The following is an 18,680-nucleotide window of genomic DNA, read 5'->3' as shown; positions in this document are numbered from 1 at the left end:
TTATTGAGATTCCACAGTAGCCCATCACAACCTTGTGAAAAAGGCCCTTCATTCAGAGATGTTTGTTTTCTAGGATGTAATGGCCCATGGCTGGATCAGTGGGTGGTGAATCTCTCCCTTGTGGAGTTGTGGATTGAGTATGTCTGAATCAGCAGGCCTGTGAATGCCTGCTGCCTGCCCATTCCCCAAATGGGAGGTTACCCATAATCTTGTAGTTTAATTCATATTTACTATGATGGACAGTGGTTTGCAGCTATTTTAATTGCCCATGATTAACTTCTTATGAAGTGGCCTGTTGAGAGAAATTGACTATCCAAGAGAGAAGGCATGTGCCAAAGGCCCTTGAGCACTGTTATTTCAGACAGCTTCAAAAGACCAAAATAGAAGGTCCCTTTGTGACGACAAAACCAGGTGGGACTACAGGCAACCCTATGCCAATCAGCTTTGTAAACTGTACTTAAAATTCAAGGCCCAAACAGTGAGCACTTTCCAACTAAAGGAAAATAGACACGCTATATAAGAAGCCTTGAAGGATGCTAAATCATCTGCACAGATAATCATTGCAAGATGCAAACTGAGCTCTGTTGCTATGACAGAGAAAATCTTCAGAAGCTTGTTTATGGTTTAACATGTTACAGCTCCATCTAAACCTCCAGCAGTTCAGCTCATTAAAATACCTTTTTCTAAGCTTCCTGCTATATACTAACGTGGCCCAAACTTTAGAGAAAAGGGAAGAAGAAAACTTCATATTTTTCTAATTCACAGCAGGAATGAAAAGGATTTGGATGAAGGTTGGAGGGATCTCTTCCTGCTTAGAAAGCAAGACCCAAATCCTGGTTAATTCTCCTGGAAGGCAGGAGGTTCCAGTGCTGTTCTGCCAGCCTCTTCCCTTCAGTTCTGTCCCTGCCTTCCTGCAGGGGAAGCCTTCACTATTTCCTTATCCAATACTCCCAGGCTCTTCCCTCTTTTTGGTCTCAATATCTCTGCTACTCTAAACAAAAATTAGCATCTTCTTCATGCTCCACAGAACTTCATTTATCTATTTACTAAGTTTTCTATGCCGCTCCATTCCAAAGTAACTGTGACCATTTTTAAGAAAAACTTGACCTATGGAAACCACTGTTTTTCCACTATCAGGTGCCCTCTAGAATGGCCTCCTGCAGGAAGTATATTTTACCCCCAACTGATGGGCTTCATTTTTGTCATGTATTTTGGTTACATCATTTACATTTACTCCAACTACTACTACTACTACTACTACTACTATTATGGTTGGTCACACAGTGAGCCAGATGTTTAGACTGGATTTGGCATTTTTGTCCACCTATCGAGTCTTTCCAAAGGACCTGGGATAGGCAGCTGTTGTTTAATAATATTAAAGGTATCATCGCAGGATATAAGCCGTTCCAAGTAAAGCTGTCTTTTGCAATTGACTGATGGTGATTTTGTCCATGCCAGTGGTATTCAAGTGGTGCTCCAGATGTTTTGGGATTGCACCCAAGGCGCCTATAACTATTGGTACTATCTTCGCTTTCTTTTGCCATAGTCGTACTACTTCTATTTGCAGGTCTTTGTATTTTGTGATTTCCCTTGTTCTTTCTCTTCTCTTCTGCTGCTTCCAGGTTTTGCAATGTCCACTATCCAGACATTTTTTACTTTTTTATCAACAATTGTTAAATTTGGGGTGTTGTGTGGCAGATGTTTGTCTGTCTGAATTCTGAAGTCCCAGAGCACTGTAGCTTCTTCATTTTCTATGACTTTGTCTATTTCGTGGTCCCACCAGTTCTTGCTTGCAGGCAAATGGTATTTCTTGCAGATATTCCAATGCACCTTTGTTGCTACTTTGTCATGCCGTTGTTTGTAGTCAGTCTGTGCGATCTTCTTGCAGCAGCTAACTAGGTGGTCTGCTGTTTCTTCAGCTTCTTTGCAGGGGCAGCACTTGCTGTCTGTTGCTGTCTTCTCAATGCTGGCTTTGTATGCGTTTGTTCTTGAGGGTTGGTCTTGTGCATCCAGAATTAGCCCCTCTGTCTCTTTCTTCAGCTTTCCTGCCAGGTCTTGTTGTTATTTGCTTTGCCTGCTAGATTTTTTCTTTTTTTTTTTTAATGTACTGGCCATGTAATACTTTGCCTTGCCCTGTCTCTTTCTGTTCTTCATTTGGTCTTTCTTGTAGGCCAGTTCGGTCTCTTTGGTGTTCAGTGAGCCTTCATGGTGTACTAGCTTCAGGGCATCGTCTTCACTGTCCTTCAGATATTCTTCCAATGCCCTTTTTTCTTCATGAACTGTCTGGTGTACTTGCAACTTTCCATGCCCACCTATCCTCCTTGGTAAGTAGAGTCTGTCAACGTTGCTGCATGGATGAAGGGCATGATTCATTCTCATTATTTTTCTGGTCTCCCTATCCAGGGCTTTTAGTTCAGCTTGAGTCTAGTCCACTATTCCTGAAACCAGGAGGCCTCAGCACTGATGCATTGATGATGCAGAAGCAGCTCACAGATGCGGGGTAGTTGAAAATCCACCCACCCACCCAGCCCACCTCACCTGCAAGAGACCAGGGCGCCATTATATTGCAGCAACATGATTTTATTCAACGATTCTGGCACTGGATGCCCAGTAGCAAAGCCCAGAGCGGGGTGGGTTACAGAGCCTCTTAGAGGAGGATGCAAATGAATTCCTCCCTTTGATTCACTATATTATTACAGTATGATTAGTTTTTATCATTATACTTTGATAATATTGCCCCTATTGATTGGTCCGGATAATACTTATTTTTGTAATATAATGAGGGACAGGATAAATGAGACTGCCTTTTCCTGCCCAATAGAAGCCTTTACTTAAACAATAGGTCTTTAGGGTGTATCTTAAATTGGTCAATTTCCTGAGCCACTATCTAGAAAACCTTGATTCCCAGCGCCTTTTCTGTACACTCCTAATGGCTGGCTTGCCTTCTTGCAGTTAAGACTTTCCCTTGTCTTTATACAAAGCCAGGAATGCCGGGCTCCAAGTGGCCTGGAACAGCTCGCCACCTGAGGTGCGGGCTGCCCCCACCCTCCTGGCCTTCCAAAAAAGTGTGAAAACATGGCTACTTATTTATGTATTTATTGAACCAATTTATATAACTACCCATCTCACTACAGGTGACTCTGGGTGGCATACAACAAAGCTAAAAACAATCAATAAATACATTAAAATATAAAAAGCAAAATAAAACAGAGAATAAAAGGATGTTAAAAACAAGGGAGCTGCCTCAATAATTCCTGGGGGCCTGATGGGGGCTCACATTGTTGGAATTGGCTGGTGAGATGATCAATACTCCTCCCCCACCAAACATCTTGAATTGTATGTAGGCTTTTTACATAGAATTGTTATTAGTTATTTTAATATGGATATCTATATTTTTATTGTTTTTATTTTCTCTTACTGATTCTACTCTAAAGGTTGTTTAATGTTTAGCACTGGGGTTTCTCTAAAAATCCCCCAAAAATTCTACTTCAGGGGCAAGGAGAGACAAAGATGTATGGGAGGACATGTCAGCCCTATAAGGTAAACCAAATCAAGAAACAGACACTACGTGGGCCAAAATCTACTTTTATTAGAACAGCTATAGAAACAGAAGCTTGCAAGTCTGAATGTGCTTCCCCTCCTCCTCTTTTATCTTCATGTGAATTAGGGGGGAGCCTGTCTTAGGCATTTTTGTAGATCTCTGTCTTTGTATTAAGCCACATTTATCCTTTCTTTGCCTCGGTAATGGATGTTCCTCTCTCTGTCAAGGCCACCCTCTGTTCTCTCTACAGGACACAATCATGCAAGCTCGTGTACAGGTAGCTCTTGCTTAATGATGCTAATTGGGACCAGAAACTCCATTGCTAAGCGATGTGGTCGTAAATCAAAAAACATGTGACCGTGCCACTTAGCGATGACAGTTCCAGCAGTCCTGCTTGCTATCATTAAACGAGGACCACACAGGTCGTTAAGCAAGGACCTCTTGTGACCCTGACTTACAACTTCCTGCTGCCTTCCCCATTGACTTTGCTTGTCAGAAACTGGCAGGGAAGGTTGCAAATTGTGAACGCATGACCGTGGGGACTCTGCGACAGCTGTAAGTAAAAGAACCCATCGTAACTACCACTCATTCAGCACCATCGTAAATTCAAACAGTCACTGAACAAGCTGTGGTTAAACAAGGACCATCTGTACTTCTGTTGTCCTTAATTTTTTGTCCATTGTCTGGACAACGTATACTCAACTAGCCTGAAAGCTTGAGAAAGGTCAAAAAGAAATAGCTGCTTTTCTATTGGGGGGTTTAATAAAACAGTCCTGAAGAAAAGGGCATGATTCTGCACTCGTGACCAGTAGCACTTGTGGGATGTTTGTGTTCCTGCCCTCAAGCAACCTGTCATGTAGTTGCAGCAACTGCAAGTTTGTGACAGTGTCAGAAGAAAAAAAGGTAACAATTAGAACAGCCACACTTCATCTTATCACGGAGGGCCCAGGGAGGATTTTTAGAAGAGATCATAAACTCAGTTTATACGTACTTTGAAACCAACTTGGAGCAATTTATTTATATATTTATAAAATTTGTATGGCCACCCATCTTAAACACAACTCTGGGTGGCTCACAACAATAATAGTAATTGCCTAATCTTGCCAAATAATCTTTAGATACCTTTTTTTCTTTTAATTGGGCAACATCTTAGTAGATTGTGGGAAAGCTATGAAGATAATCTATCTTGATACGAACAAAGCATTTGAGAAAGTACTCTGACAATCTGAGCAGTCAGCTAGTTAGGTGTGGACTAGATAGCACAATAATCAAGTAGATAATAGACTGTAGCTCTAACCCTAACCCTGTACTGGTCAACATTTTTACAGGTGCCCGCTTGCTTTAGCTGAGCAATGGGATGACTTTCATTCCTTGGGTGACCCTGCTGGGAATAGACACTCTGGGCATACACTCCCAGCATTCTTTGCTCATGCTTCCCAGGAACACTCCCACCCTCACCACAATGAGGCAGGACTTGGGGGGTGGTCAGACTGCACATAAAATATTGCATCCAGTTCTTAATCCACATTACATTGACAACCATAGCACCTGAAGGAGCCCAGTGGGGCCTGGATTGAGCCCAGGGCAAACATTGCAGAACTTTTTTCCATTTCTTCAGACTCCACAAGCTCAAGTGATTTCTGGATGATATTGCCAGATGTTGCCACAGTCACCTTATTAGAACCTGCCCAACTGGAAGCCACTGTGAATTATTTTACCTAAGAAGAATCTTGAAACCATGTCACAACAACCAGCAAAAAATATATATAAACTCCTCCACTCTTCCCCAAGAGACTGCAGTTATCATGAGCCTTGAGAAGCCTGAAAGGCTGTTGTACAGAAGAAGACCAACATCCACTTTCCACCCTTCCAGGGGCAGGACAGGAAAAGAATGGAGGGCACTTGGCAGTTGGCTGATAGGAAAACTGTCCAAAGTGACAGAGAACTTTGACAGGGGAACCCATCGCCCCACGAGGCTGTGGGATTCATGTGCTCAAGGAGCAGCTGGACAATGATCTTCAGTGATTCCTTAGCTTGAATCCCTACCCTGAGCATGAGATGGGCCTCAGCCTTCCCAATTCCCCTGAAACAGAGCGCCACAAAGGGACGGCAGAGTATGCGCCTATAGCCTGTGGCAAAGATAAAAAGTTATCTATGTGCACTGCATTGTTCCCTTCTTCCCCACCAGTGATGTGCTGAAGATATGGGTTTGTATGTGTGTGTGAGATCCCTGGGTATGTTATGTCCCTGAACGGTCACACGTGTGTATTCCTCACATCCCCAGGACAGAAAGCGTCTTCAGCACTGAACAGGTCCGTCATCCGTTCTGTATAAGTCCTCGTGGGCATCCCGTTTGTTTCCCCTCTTAAAACATTTTCTCTGTTGTGTGGAAAAATCCTCCTTCCTCTCTGCCTCCCGCCTAGGTAACATTCTCTCCTTCCATTTCTTCCCCACTTTCTGCTCCAGGTCAGCTGCTGTTCTCTCCTTCCACATCCTCCGTCGGTCTGCTTTGCCTGTCCTCTTGCCTTCTCTGCTCATTTCCTGCAGCCTTCCTTTCCCACATCCACCCCAGCTTCTTTGCCTGGGCAGGGTTCCCTCAGCCCAGCCTTCACCCAGCCTTACAATCCCAGGTGCTCACAAAGCTTTGCACGAACCCATTTCCGGATGGCATCGCTGTCCTGCCTGATTCCTCTCCTGGCACTCCCTTCTGCCACTGTGCCAAATAATAACAGCCATTCTCTTCTGCTCTAGGCATGAAGACAAGCAAGCAAAAGAAGCTGAAGTGGTCGATGAAGAGGAGCGTGAAACTCCAGGAACAGGACTGCCCTGCTTTTTTAGCACTGGATAGCAGTTGGCATGTAGCAATGGTACTGTGGCTGGCTCCAAGGGGTGTTGGGTGCTCACTCTGGGCCAAACGGCATATTCTCTCTGGGCAGATTAACTCCATCTGGAGATGTGTATTGCCAGAGTCACAGATTCCCTTAGGCCAGCAGCCTTTGTCACCCAACATATTTCACAGGGTCAGTGCTGGAGAAGAGTATGGCAGGAGCCCCTGCTAACCCAGTCAACAGAAGAGGGACATTTTAACTAAAAGCTGTGCTAGGGCACTGGGAGTCAAACTGTGGAGCTCTGCTTGATAAGCCCCCAAACCCAGTGAACTGAGGGGCTGGGCCCAAGGCCTGCCTTTTCAGTCCACTAAGGAAAAGAGACAGAGTTGTGCAGCAGTTGCAAAAGCAAAAACTCTCGGCTGAGTCCTGACAGCCTTGTGAAGAGGCTCCCAAGCACCAACTGCAGTGCCCAAGCTAGGCCCTGCACGGAGAAGGGCCCGTTGGAGCAATGAATCCTTGCTGGCATTCTCCTAGCACAAGGGCTCATGGGCAGGAGGTTGTAGGCAGGAAAGGTATGTTCCCCAATTGTCCCATTAGCATGCTTTGTGGTGGCGGCCATTTATGTGCACTGGCAGCTGTCTAAGCTAAGTGCGTTTTGTAAGCCAGGCCAGAGTCTTCTCTCTCTCTCTCTCTCTCTCTCATTTTACTCACTCTGCAGCTGCTTGTAGAGTCATACAGTCAAGAGGCCAAAGGACTCTTATCTGCAAGATCTTGAACTTGATGACTGCTCTTTGGGTTCCAAAACATTTAGACGGGGTCAGAGCAGGACACACAGAAGCCCACTAAACAAGCCCAGAGCAGGTCAACCAACTTCAATTACTCTAGCAGAACCAGGGCCAAATTAAGGCCAACTGATGCCCTAAGCACAGCTCCCCAAGCCTTCCATTGCCTAATAGACATCAACATGTGCTGAAGATGAAATAAGAGATTAAAAATTCAGTTTTCTTCCAGGCCATCCCTAGGCCAGATCCCACAACTATATTAAATATAAACTTTTAATAATATATATATTTATTTAACACTAAATAACAGTAAGCAATATAAGCAAATTATTTACTTATAGCTAGGGCAATAGAAGAATTACTTATTACCCACCCCCACGGGTCCCCCACCAGATATGGGGGGAAGGGACCGAGGCCTGCAGTGTAGCCCACAACTTTGTGGTGGCTCCACAAATTACAAAGGCATCACTCTAATGCATCACTGGCTTTGCAAGTCATACTTTTGGAGGAAGTGCAGGTCAGAGGGGAATTGCAGCAGAATTTGAGAAAAAGGTTTCCGCTGAGCATGGAAATCCTCAGAATAGAATGCCTACATTGCAACAGCCCTCGTGTGTCACAATAACCTTTTTCTTGTGCACAGCAAGTACACATTTACCTAGAGCCAGTATCCTCCTTTCATGCTGTTCCAGGGGATTTTAAAATCCCCTGCTTCTTTTAAAAAGTGAGCAGAGCAGACGAGGAAGAATTGGAGGAGCCCTAAGTTCTGAAGGGGTTACCAAACCGCCTTTTCTTTCTTTCGTAGGTATATCTTGATACAATTTCCTATGCTGAACCATCTCAGAGTGGTTTACAGTTACAGGGTTGTCACAACTGTCACATTAGGAGTTCATAACAATCATTGTAGTTGTTTGTTTGTATGTTTGTTTGTGTGATCAAACTTATAGGGCCACCCTACTCTACTGACTCTGGATGGCTTACAATAAAAATGTGCAATGCAAAAGATAGCAAGACCAGATAAAAATGACAAAAACTAAAAAGAACCTGGTCTTATAATAAAAGATGCCCCTTACCCCAGGCCTAGGAAAAGAGGCAGGTCTTCAAAGTGCATTTAAAGGATCAGGGCAACACAAACCTTTGGAGGGATGCTGTTCCAGAGGGCAGAGAACATGCACTTCCTTGGCCCAATGAGGTGACTTTGTTCCAAGGGGTGCCCACTCTGCTTGACCTTACAGGGAGCAGAAACAATGGGAGAAATGCAGTCCCTCAAGTACCAAGCCCTATGTCACAACCAGCACCTTGAATTGCACCTGAAAGCACATTAACAACCACTGCAGCTTGCACAGCAGAGATGTCACATGGGCGTGCCCAGCACACCCATAACTACTTGCACAGCTGCATTCTGTTCCAGTTGCAGCTTCCAAATGATTTTTAAGGGCAGCGCCATATTGTAGAGGGAATAGAGAATGGCCTTGAAGGACAGTGGGAAGATCCATTACCAAGGCAACAATCAGACAAGTACAGCTTAAATCCATTCCAAGAATCTAACTTGATAAAATGTCTCAGGCCCCTCCCTAATTCACTCGAAGATAAAGTGAGGGAGGAGGGAAGCACATTCAGACTTGCAAGGATCTGTTACTATAGCTGTTCTAACAAAAGTAGTTTTAGATCGATATAGCGTTGGTTTCTTAGACCGGTCTACCCTATGTGGTGACACATATAGAGTGCATTATAATACTCCAAACATTTAGGCACAAGTGATTGAGAGGAGGGTGTCCCTGTCCAGGAAAGGTCACAATTGGTGCACCAGGAAAATCTTGCCCACAGCTGCCACCACCTCCTCAAGCAAGAGCTGAGATTCCAGGAGGACTCCAAAACTGCACACCAGTTTGGGATGGGAAAGTGAAATCCCATCCTGAACTAAAAATGTCAACTCCCCAATACTGGAAGAACCAAGGACCCATAGCCACTCCATCTGGTCAGGGCTGAGTTTACCCATCCTGTATCTCACCTAGCCAAAAGGCTCTTCCCTATCCTCTTCTGGCTGGTCTTCCATATCTTTCACTGGAGAAGCTCTCAGGGAAGGGTTCAATGCTGCCTGGAAGCTCTCCGGTCCTGTCTTCTCCAAAGGAAATGATGAATGCCTGTCAAATCTTGTGCTTCTCTTTGCAGCATTGTGGTGACCAGCTCTTTTCAGCTCAGTTGACCAACCTCCTGCTCTCCGTGCTGGACTATTTGAGAGGGTCCAGTCCAGAAGTACTGAAGGCAGCAGAAGAGGTCCTCAGTGCAGTTCTGCAGAACCATGCCATGAAGGTGGAAAGGGTGAGAGTCTTTAGCTGCGGTGTCCATCCCCTCCCTTACATTTTTCCTGCTACTTAAAATGCAGTGGTTTTATTTACAGTATTTGTTTCTTGGTTGCTAGCTCTGAGCTTAGAGGCCACTCCAGTCATGAATGATCTCATTCGATTTTCACTACCTGGGTGAACAAATGGGTCTGTCAGGAGAAGTCCTTGTCTTTTGTCTGTGGTGACACTTGTTTCCTTTTCTGTTCTGGTCTGACCAACACTGGCCTCCACTCAACTGCCACTGAGTGCTACAATTCAGACCACAGGAAATACATTCTCAAGTCCTAGGATACAGCAGAAGCTTGCCCTTTCTTTACTTGCTAAACTGATACCCCATCTTTCCTCTAGGATCTTGAAGAAACTTACCCGGGGATGTCCCTTCTTGTTCTGCCCTGTAAAATGGAGAGGGGGGTTCTGGGGGGGCGGGGGGAAGAGAGATACGTGACTGGCCCAAGTCACTCAGTGAGTTTCCGTGGCTGAGGTCTCCTTGTCCAGCTGCAGTTGGGTCTCCTTGTCCAGCTCCTACCCTCTACCCTGCCCTAGCTCTCAACTGCTCTGGTGGCACATTTCAAGAGGACAGGTATGCAGAGCAGCCAAGGCAGCAAACAGCCTTTGGATGGCTAGCAAGACACCCTGTTAACATAGAGCATAATCTCCCGGGTGACCCTGACAGAACACCCCTTTAAGTGACACACCCGAAGGGCCTTTGCAGCTGGTGAAGCATCGGGTGGATGAATTACCCGGAACCAGCAAGTCCACAGGAGCTACTGCTTCTAGGCTTGGACCTAGGCAGCCTGTATGCAGAGACAGTCTTGAAGAAAATATGACAAAGACATCAGCTTAGCCTGGAAAGATGGGGAGGGGGGAGGAAGAAACTTGAGGTGGCCCCCCTTGACCCTCTTGGGTATAAGAGGGAGGGAAAGAGAAATCCTGTCAGCCTTTCAAGATTCTGTTATGGTCCCCTATCTCAATAAAGTAAAGTATTGCTTGTGGTCTACCTGGAAGAGCTGATGCAGCCTTGATGCTCGATTTTTGTGGTTCTGGGTTCTGCTGATTATTTTCAATGCACTTGTTTTTATCATCTTTGCAATTACTGCAAGCCCCCCACCTTCTGAAGTAGGGCAGGATATAAATGGCTGCACAACTGACTAATAGAGGACGAAGGATTGCAGTAAGCCTAAAGCCCAGCGTGACATGAAACAGTGTTCATCCTCAAACGGTCTGGCCATAAAAAGAAAGCAGAAACCAGCTGGACGGCTTGTCCAGTCTTCCCCCTGCTCAGGGAGGCTGAACGTACCAGTCCTTGAAGCCAGTACATGGCTCTATAAGCTGCCCCCTCTTTTGCAGGTGACAACTAAACTCAGTGTTTGTTCTGCTTGGGGCAGGTCAGAGATGTTGTTGGAGGCATCTACGTGTGCTTGCAGCTACGCCACGCTTCCTACTGGACCCGGAAAGTGGTGCTGAGGGCTCTAGCCTTGATGATCCCTTATCACCTGGAGGAAGTGATGCAGTGCTGCCTATCATTTTCCATACCCCTCAACAGGTAGGACCCCTAAATCAGCCTTACAGGCTGGTTCTGCCCTCTGAGTACCCCTCCCCATTTGCGACTTTCAGGCTTATTTCCCAGGCAGGCCAGTGAACTCTGGACGGCCATGGCTTCCAGTCCCAAGATGGCTGTGCAAATCCTCCATCTCTTACTGAAGAACCTGCAGGTGAAGGACCGTTCTGGGGACAGCGAAGACAGCACAGCCACATCTCTGGCGGTAGGTGATATCCCACCGAATGCCACTGGCCCTGGTCCACGGGATTGGCCACATCCCTCTTCTGAGCTGCGTTTTGTGGCCTGCTGGAGGCTTCGCTTCCCTGATTAGAACAAAAAAAAAAGCCCTCAAAAGCACCCCTTCTCTCATGGGGGAAAGGCAATAATTGCTCTTTCGTTGTATTCTTTAATTATCCTCTGTCACTTTACATCTGTTCCGAACCCTGCCTAGAATCCATCTCAACTGAGTGGTAACTAAATCTCATCCATTAAAAACTAATAAATAAATGTCCTCCTTGGCCAGTGAGCCCCTCAGGGCATTCTATATTGCATACAGTGCCCCTTCCACGTCACTTAGATAGTTATGTACAGCGGTTGTCCTCGAGGCCTTTCCTCATAGCCCCATTAAAGGGATAGCCCCTTCTCCCAAGTCAGCAGAAAACTGGCTGCCCGCTCCCAGGATCTTGGGTTCTAGTGTTGCCAGCTCCAACTCTCATGCAGCGTTGCGACTTCCAAGTGGACAGCGGCTTAAGCAAAGGGGTGGCTGGATAAACCCTCTGGGTTCATTGCCCTCCCCCACTCCTTTTTAATGCATTTTTTTAAAGACTAAAGGTTACTTATCTGAACAAATTTTACAAAACGAAATACACAGAACTAGGAAAAAAGAGGAAAAAACTTATAATAACCCAAACAAAGGGGAAAAAAACAAAAGGAAGAAAGGGGGAAAACGATGTATGCATATCAGATATCCATCCAATATCAAACAATACTTAAAAGTTTCTAAATCTGCATTAAAGAAAATAAGTGATAATTCATTATTGTTATAAAATGTCATGACATTTATGCCAAAGGAGAACTTATTGTGTCAATTTTTGCTTATAAATAAAATTGCCTTTTCAAAAATAAATAAATTATGCATCCCTAGTCATCTTCCGTATAGACTATAAACTATGTAGAATGTGCTCTACACGGGGCTACCCTGGAAAAGTATCCAGAAGCTTCAGCTGGTTCAAAATGCAGCCGCACGGAAAATTTTAGGTGCCCCAAAGATGGCACATGTTACACCTTTGCTGCATGAGCTGCACTGGGTCCCAGTTTGCTTCCGGATCCAATTCAAGGTGTTGGTCATCACCTTTAAGCCCTACATGGCATGGGGCCGGGTTACCTGAGGGACCGTCTCACCCCCATTATATCTACCTGTCCCACCCGGTCAGGCAGGGAGGGTATGCTGCGGACCCCGTCGATGAAAGAATGTGGACTGGAGGGGTCCAGAAAGAGCCTTCTCTGCCGTGGCCCCCGCCCTATGGAATACCCTCCCCCCAGAGGTGAGGCAGGCCCCAACTCTCTTGTCCTTCCGGAAAGCAGTCAAGACCTGGCTCTGCCAACTGGTGTGGGGCGAAAAAAGGGGCAACCAACCCTGGGGCTGGGTAGCACCTTGAAGATGCTCCTATATGTTAACACCTTACTGAACATCAACATATTGGAAGATATTATTATTTGCGTAGATGTCTAGTTTTATTCTATTTTTACTGTATTTTATATTGTTTTTATTGTATCTTAATTAATATTTATTGTTGTTTTATTGTGAACCGCCCAGAGTCACTTTTTCATGAGATGGGCAGTATCTAAATTTGAAATATAAATAAATAAATAAATAGATAGATAGATAGATAGATAAATAAATAAATAAATAAATAAATAAATCTCTTGAATCCAGTGCTTAATATCAGGAAAACTATTTTCATATTTCTCAAAATAATTCTCTTAACAGCACTCCAGGCCTGATGCAAACAAAACTCGTCAAAAATAGTCAAATTCCAAAGTTTTGGAACATAGTTTAGCATAGCATTAACATCTTTAACATTAAAAGATTTCCCCATAAATCTATTACATATGTTAAAATATGATTGATTGATAAAACTTTTTTGAATTATTTATTTATTTATTTCAATGTATTATAGCCACTCAAGGCCTATGGACTCTGGGCAGCAAACAAAATTTTAAAAAAACACACAATAAAAACAACCATTGAACACAATAAACAATGAATGACCATGAGCAGTACTCCCTGGTCTAGGAAAGGGATGCACAAGATGGATTTGTGCAAAGGCCTCCCGGCCCTGGCCCCCACCTGCTCCTTGAGCAAGAGCCAAGAGTCCAGGAGAACCCCCAGACTGCATTCCCGCTCTGACTGATCACCCCAGTCAAAGATGGAAAATCACTAGATACGGGACACCTTAAAACCCACCACCACTTAGTTTTCTCAGAGTTGAGCCGAAGCTAATTCTTCCCCATCAGGCCCTACATCCTCTGGGCGCTGGGAAGGCACCTCGATGGCATCACATCAGTGGCCCTGGGCAGATATGTACAGCTGAGTATCATCAGCATATTGATGGTACTTAACCCTAACCCGACAGATGACATCATCCAACAGATTCATGTAGTTATTAAACAGGAGCTGGGAGAGGATGGAGCCTTATAGCACCCCACAAAGCAGAAGCCTAGGGCTGGACCTCTCCCCCACCCCCCATATAACACAGACTGGAACTGGCCTCGGAGGAAGGAAGAGAACCATTGAAAAACAGTGCCTCCCATTCCCAACCATGATTGATGGTATTAAAGCTGTTGAGAGATCAAGAAGGGTCAGGATGGATACACCACCCACATCCTGGGCCTGCCAGAGGTCATCCATGTTCAATCACTGCTGTCTCGGTGCTATATCTCGGCCTGAAACCCAACTGTAACAGGTCCAGATAATCCACTTCCTCCAGAGACCTTTGAAACTGTAGGCTAAGCACTTTCTCAATAACCTTCCCCAAGAAGGGAAGTTTGGAGACTGGACAAAAATTGTCCAGCACTGCTGGGTCCAGTGATGACCTCTTGAGGAGGGGATGGACCACCACCTCCTTCAAGGCAGGCAGAACCACCTTCTCCCACAAAGAAGAATTTACCACTGTCTGGACCCAGCTACATGTCACCTCTGGGGAGGTCTTGACCAGCTAGGAGGAACAGGGATCTAACATGGAGGCAGCAGAACTCAACAATCCAAGGACTCTGTCCACTTCCTTGGCACTAACTAGACTGAATTGAACCCAGATTACCAGGCAAGACTCAGACAGACCATAAAAACATACAAATAGACCATAAAAAACAACTTTAAAAAACATACAAACAGTACAAAAATGAATATTATTATGAAAACACTAAGAGAGAGCATCAGACTATGCACAATGGAGTCACTCATCAGATTACCGTTCCCTTGCAACCCCCAGGCCTGTTGACACAACCAGGTTATAAGGGACTTCCAGAAGGTTGGGAGAGATGGGGCCAATCTCACTTCAGGGGAGAATGATGCTCCCCAGGGCGGATGCCACAGCAGAAAAGGCTTATCTCCTGGATCCCATCAAATGTAACTCCTTAGAAGAGGGGACCTGCAGCATACGTCTTCTGCTGGACCTGATGGGACAGGCAGATGTGATTGGGAAGAGGCGACCCTTCAAATAACCTGGCCCCATGCCATGAAGGACTTTAAAGGTCAGAACCAGCATCTTGAATTGGACCCAGAAGCAAACTGGCAGCCAATGCAGCTTGCAAGGCAAAGGTGTAACATGTACTGCCCTAGGGGCACATATAACTGCCCACACCACCACATTCTGTACCAGCTGAAGCTTCCAGGTACTCTTCAAGGGCAGCCCCATGTACAGCACATTACAGTAGTCCAGTGGGGAGGTGACCAGGGCATGACTGACCATGAGCAGAGCCTCCCGATCCAGGAACGGGTGCAACTGGCGGACAACATGAAGCTGTGCAAAGGCCCTCCTAGCTACGATTGCCACCTGCTCTTTGAACAGGACTCATGAGTCTAGGAGGACCTCCAAGTTGCACACTGGACCTGTTTGGGGTAGTGCAACCCCAACCAGCAGCAAAGATGACATAGTCCCAGAATCGGCAGGCCCCAAAACCCAGAACCACTCAGTCTTGACAAGGTTCAGCTGACAGCTCACAGCCTCCAGGCACCAAGATGACATTCACAGCATTATTTAATTCACCAGGGGCAGAGGTGTATAATCATCAGTATGCTGATGATACCTCAGCACCCATGGCAATGGATGAGCTCACCCAGCAGCTTTGTGTAGATGTTAGAGGAATGGAGAGAGCACCGAACCTGTGGCACCTCACATGATAGGGGCCGAGGGGGAGAATCACCCCCACTGGTATCAACCCTAGAGAAAGGAGGAGAACCAGCACAACACAGTGCCGCCCACCCCCAATCCCCAGAGCCGATCCAGAAGGATACCATGGTCGATGGTATTGAAGGCCACTGAGAGGTTAAGCAGAGTTAGGAGGGATGCACAGCCTCCTGACTGAAAGGGCTCCAGATAATCTGCTTCATCCAGGGCCCTCTGAAGCTGCTGTGCGGCCACCTTCCCTAAAAAGGGGGAGCTTTGACACTAGATGGAAATTGTCCAGCATGGTGGGGTCCAGCGATGGCTTCTTCCTGAGGAGGGAGTGATGAGGAGCATCTTTTATTCCAAAAAAATGTCCATAATTCACAAAGCCGAATCATATGAGTCAAAGATCTTTCACATTTTTTACATTACCAACAAAGGAAATTTGTCATCCATCCTTTCAGATTCATTCTTTGGACATCCAGTAGACTTGAAATAAAATATGTTGATTATCTTAAATCCATTGAAACAAGGATGATGTTTTTTATGACCTGCAACCATCAATGTTCTGTTATTGGGTGTTCCAGTTCTTTAAACCGTGTCATTAATATCAACTTTAAAAATATAATTATACAAATACAATGTGGGTTTGGTTTCAGATATCAGCTTTATAAAAAAATGAAAGCCCCTCAGGTTTCTAGAAGTAGACAGAAGATCCAATCCGTATTGAGTCATTAAAACAATTTAAGCTGATTAAATTGCCGCTGTTCTGAATTAGGGAGGCAAAAGTGTATTTGAAGTGAGAAAAACTGTTAAAATAATCAACACAAAGAAATTGAAATTGATTTATCTCACAATTTAATGCAAAAACCTCTTAAATAACTGCAGTGTATAGTCAGTCTTAGCTACTGATTTTAACAAACTGATTTGCCCTTGACTTCAAGAGTACATATATTTCCATCCCAATTTATAGCCATATTTTTCTTTTTCTTCCTGCTCTTTCATTCAATAAAAGAACTATGTGTGGTATAGCTACAGCTATAAAGAAAATTAGAAACAGGGTTAGCCAGGGACCCCAAAGGCAGGAGCAGTTTTCCAGGCTCAAGTGAAGTGAAGAACCAGTGATACAAAACCAGTCCTGGGACCAACCTTTAGTACTAAAGCACATTAGCACCCCAAATACAGGTAGCCCTTGCTTAGCAACCACAACTGGGACTGGCAACTCCATCACTAAGACCACATACATGATGATGGACTTACAACATCACTTCCCATTCAGTCATTGAGACATCATGTGGCCATGTCTTGCGATTTTACTGCCAACTTTTCCATTGACTCTGCTTGTCAGAAGCCAGTTGTGAAGCGCCTGAATATCGATCATGAGACTGCGGGGATGCTGCGATGGTTGTAAGTGTGAGGACCAGTTGTAAAGTTACTTTTTCAGTGCCATCATAATTTCAAACAGTTGCTAAACAGAGCAGTCGTTAAGCGAAGACTACCTGTACGTCAAGGATGACCCCTTCTATCTTCAGCAGAAAACCACTCAGTGCCCAAGTAAATCAGAAAATTCCTACTGAAAACTCCTTTGAGTCCTAATTAACCTAAAGTAAGGTGACTTTAAGGTCAGGGTCAACCTAACACAGTAGACCAGACTAAGAAAACAGTGCCATTAGATCAGGACTACTTTTTTTGGAACAGCTACAGTAACAGAAACTTGCAAGTCTAAATGTACTTCCCACTCCCTCCTCTCTATCATTGGGTGAACTAGGGAGGGGCCTGTCAGAGATGTTAGCTTTTTGGCCCAGGCTCAAGCCCCTCTTATCTTGGTAGCAGCTCTTCCTCCTGTCCCTCAACGCCATTTGCTCTTCCCCCTGCAATCAGCAAGAATAAAAGGGAGTTGCTCCATGGGAGCCTCCTTCCCTGAGGGTCACATCTCCTGATTTCTCTCCGTCAGGCAATGAACGTCATCTATGAGACCTTCCGTATCCCAGGATATCGGGCAGCCTTGGCAGAGATGCATCTTCAGCTCTTCATCCCTCTACTGAAGCAGGTCCTTTATGTGATGCAGCTGAACTTGCCGGAGGCCTTAAAAACCAGGCAGGAGATCATCCTGAGGGAAAATCCCACGGCACTCAGCTTCCAGAGGTACCAAAACTGCACACAAGGTGGTCGTGCCCTCTCAGCACCAGATGACCCCTAACTCGGCCCCCCACACAGTGCAGGATCTGCAAGGGGAGGTGGGGCTGCCCCTGCCACCCCACTTGACCCCTCCACCTCAGGACAGCACACCAACTCCCTGCACCCCCCCAGCAGCTTCCCTGCTGGGCCTAGTCCAAGGTTCCCCAACGTAGTCAACATCGACCCCCATAGTTTGATGGGATTATCCAAGGGGTTGATAAGTGGTTGGGGGTCAAAAGGGGGTCAGTAAATGTCTGGGGGTCAATAGGTAGTCCATAAAAGATGGAAGGTCGATTAGAGTCGATTAATATTTTGGGGTCTCTGTAGAGCTCCATGCCAGTCCCTAGTCCTGAAGGTGAGATGGCTAGCAGAAAGACAGTGTTACCCAGGGTTGGATGGTCAGCCGCCAGTGAGAGCAGCCTTGAGTTGTCATTATGATGATGATCCATAGTGCTATTGGTTAAAGTAGTATTTATGAAATTATTTTCATATAATAAATGTTTGGGGGTCTGAAACAGCAAAAAGAGGTCGATGAGCTGAAGAATTTAGGGACCCCTGGTCAAGTCTCTGTCCCCAGGAGAACCCCACAGCATCATCTGCTGGGCAAAAGAAGGCAGCTGCCCTATTTCCCTTTCCCTTCCTCCCCCTGCACTCCTGCAGCCAGACCCCTCGCAGCCACTGGGCCCCCCCTTCTGTATCCTTCAACTGCCTGGCCAGAAGGGGACAAGGTATTCCAAATGTACAATCATCAGCTTAGAAGGACCCGGGATTCTCCTACAGCTTGGAACCAGATGCCCTGCTGCTCTTTGGCCTGATGCTGCATTTTGTAATGAATTGATTTAATTGATTTACCAGTTTCATCCTGTTGAACCTGAGGAAGTGAACAGGGTCGTCCAGATGGTCAATGCCACCACTTGTCAACTAGACCCATGTCCCTCCTAGCTGGTCAAGGCTGCTCAGGACATGACATGTGGGTGGGTCCAGGAGCTGGTGAATTCATCCTTGAGGGAGGGAGGGTTCCCAGCTGCCTTTAGAGAGGTGCTGGCACATCCTCTCCTCAAGAAGCCAACCCTGGATCCTA

General features: G+C 45.6%; 1 protein-coding gene across 1 annotated transcript in view; it reads left to right on the top strand.

Moving 5' to 3' along the window:
- The first annotated feature begins 9,284 nt into the window (after nucleotides 1–9,284).
- LOC112542417 (maestro heat-like repeat family member 5) overlaps nucleotides 9,285–18,680 on the top strand; it is a 36,619-nt gene continuing 27,223 nt past the window's right edge. The window contains exons 1-4 of the mRNA XM_088128765.1: nucleotides 9,285–9,470; nucleotides 10,879–11,036; nucleotides 11,121–11,256; nucleotides 17,376–17,566. Of these exons, the coding sequence (XP_087984891.1) occupies nucleotides 9,285–9,470; nucleotides 10,879–11,036; nucleotides 11,121–11,256; nucleotides 17,376–17,566 (671 nt within the window). The remainder of the gene's footprint in view (nucleotides 9,471–10,878; nucleotides 11,037–11,120; nucleotides 11,257–17,375; nucleotides 17,567–18,680) is intronic.

This window comes from Python bivittatus, unplaced genomic scaffold, assembly GCF_059951505.1.
Source record: "Python bivittatus isolate LINGU-HERP-01145 unplaced genomic scaffold, Pbiv_v1 ctg000740_np1212, whole genome shotgun sequence".
Lineage (NCBI taxonomy): Eukaryota > Metazoa > Chordata > Lepidosauria > Squamata > Pythonidae > Python > Python bivittatus.
The sequence above is the reverse complement of the archived record's forward strand: the minus strand, read 5'-3'. Positions and strand labels throughout refer to the sequence as shown.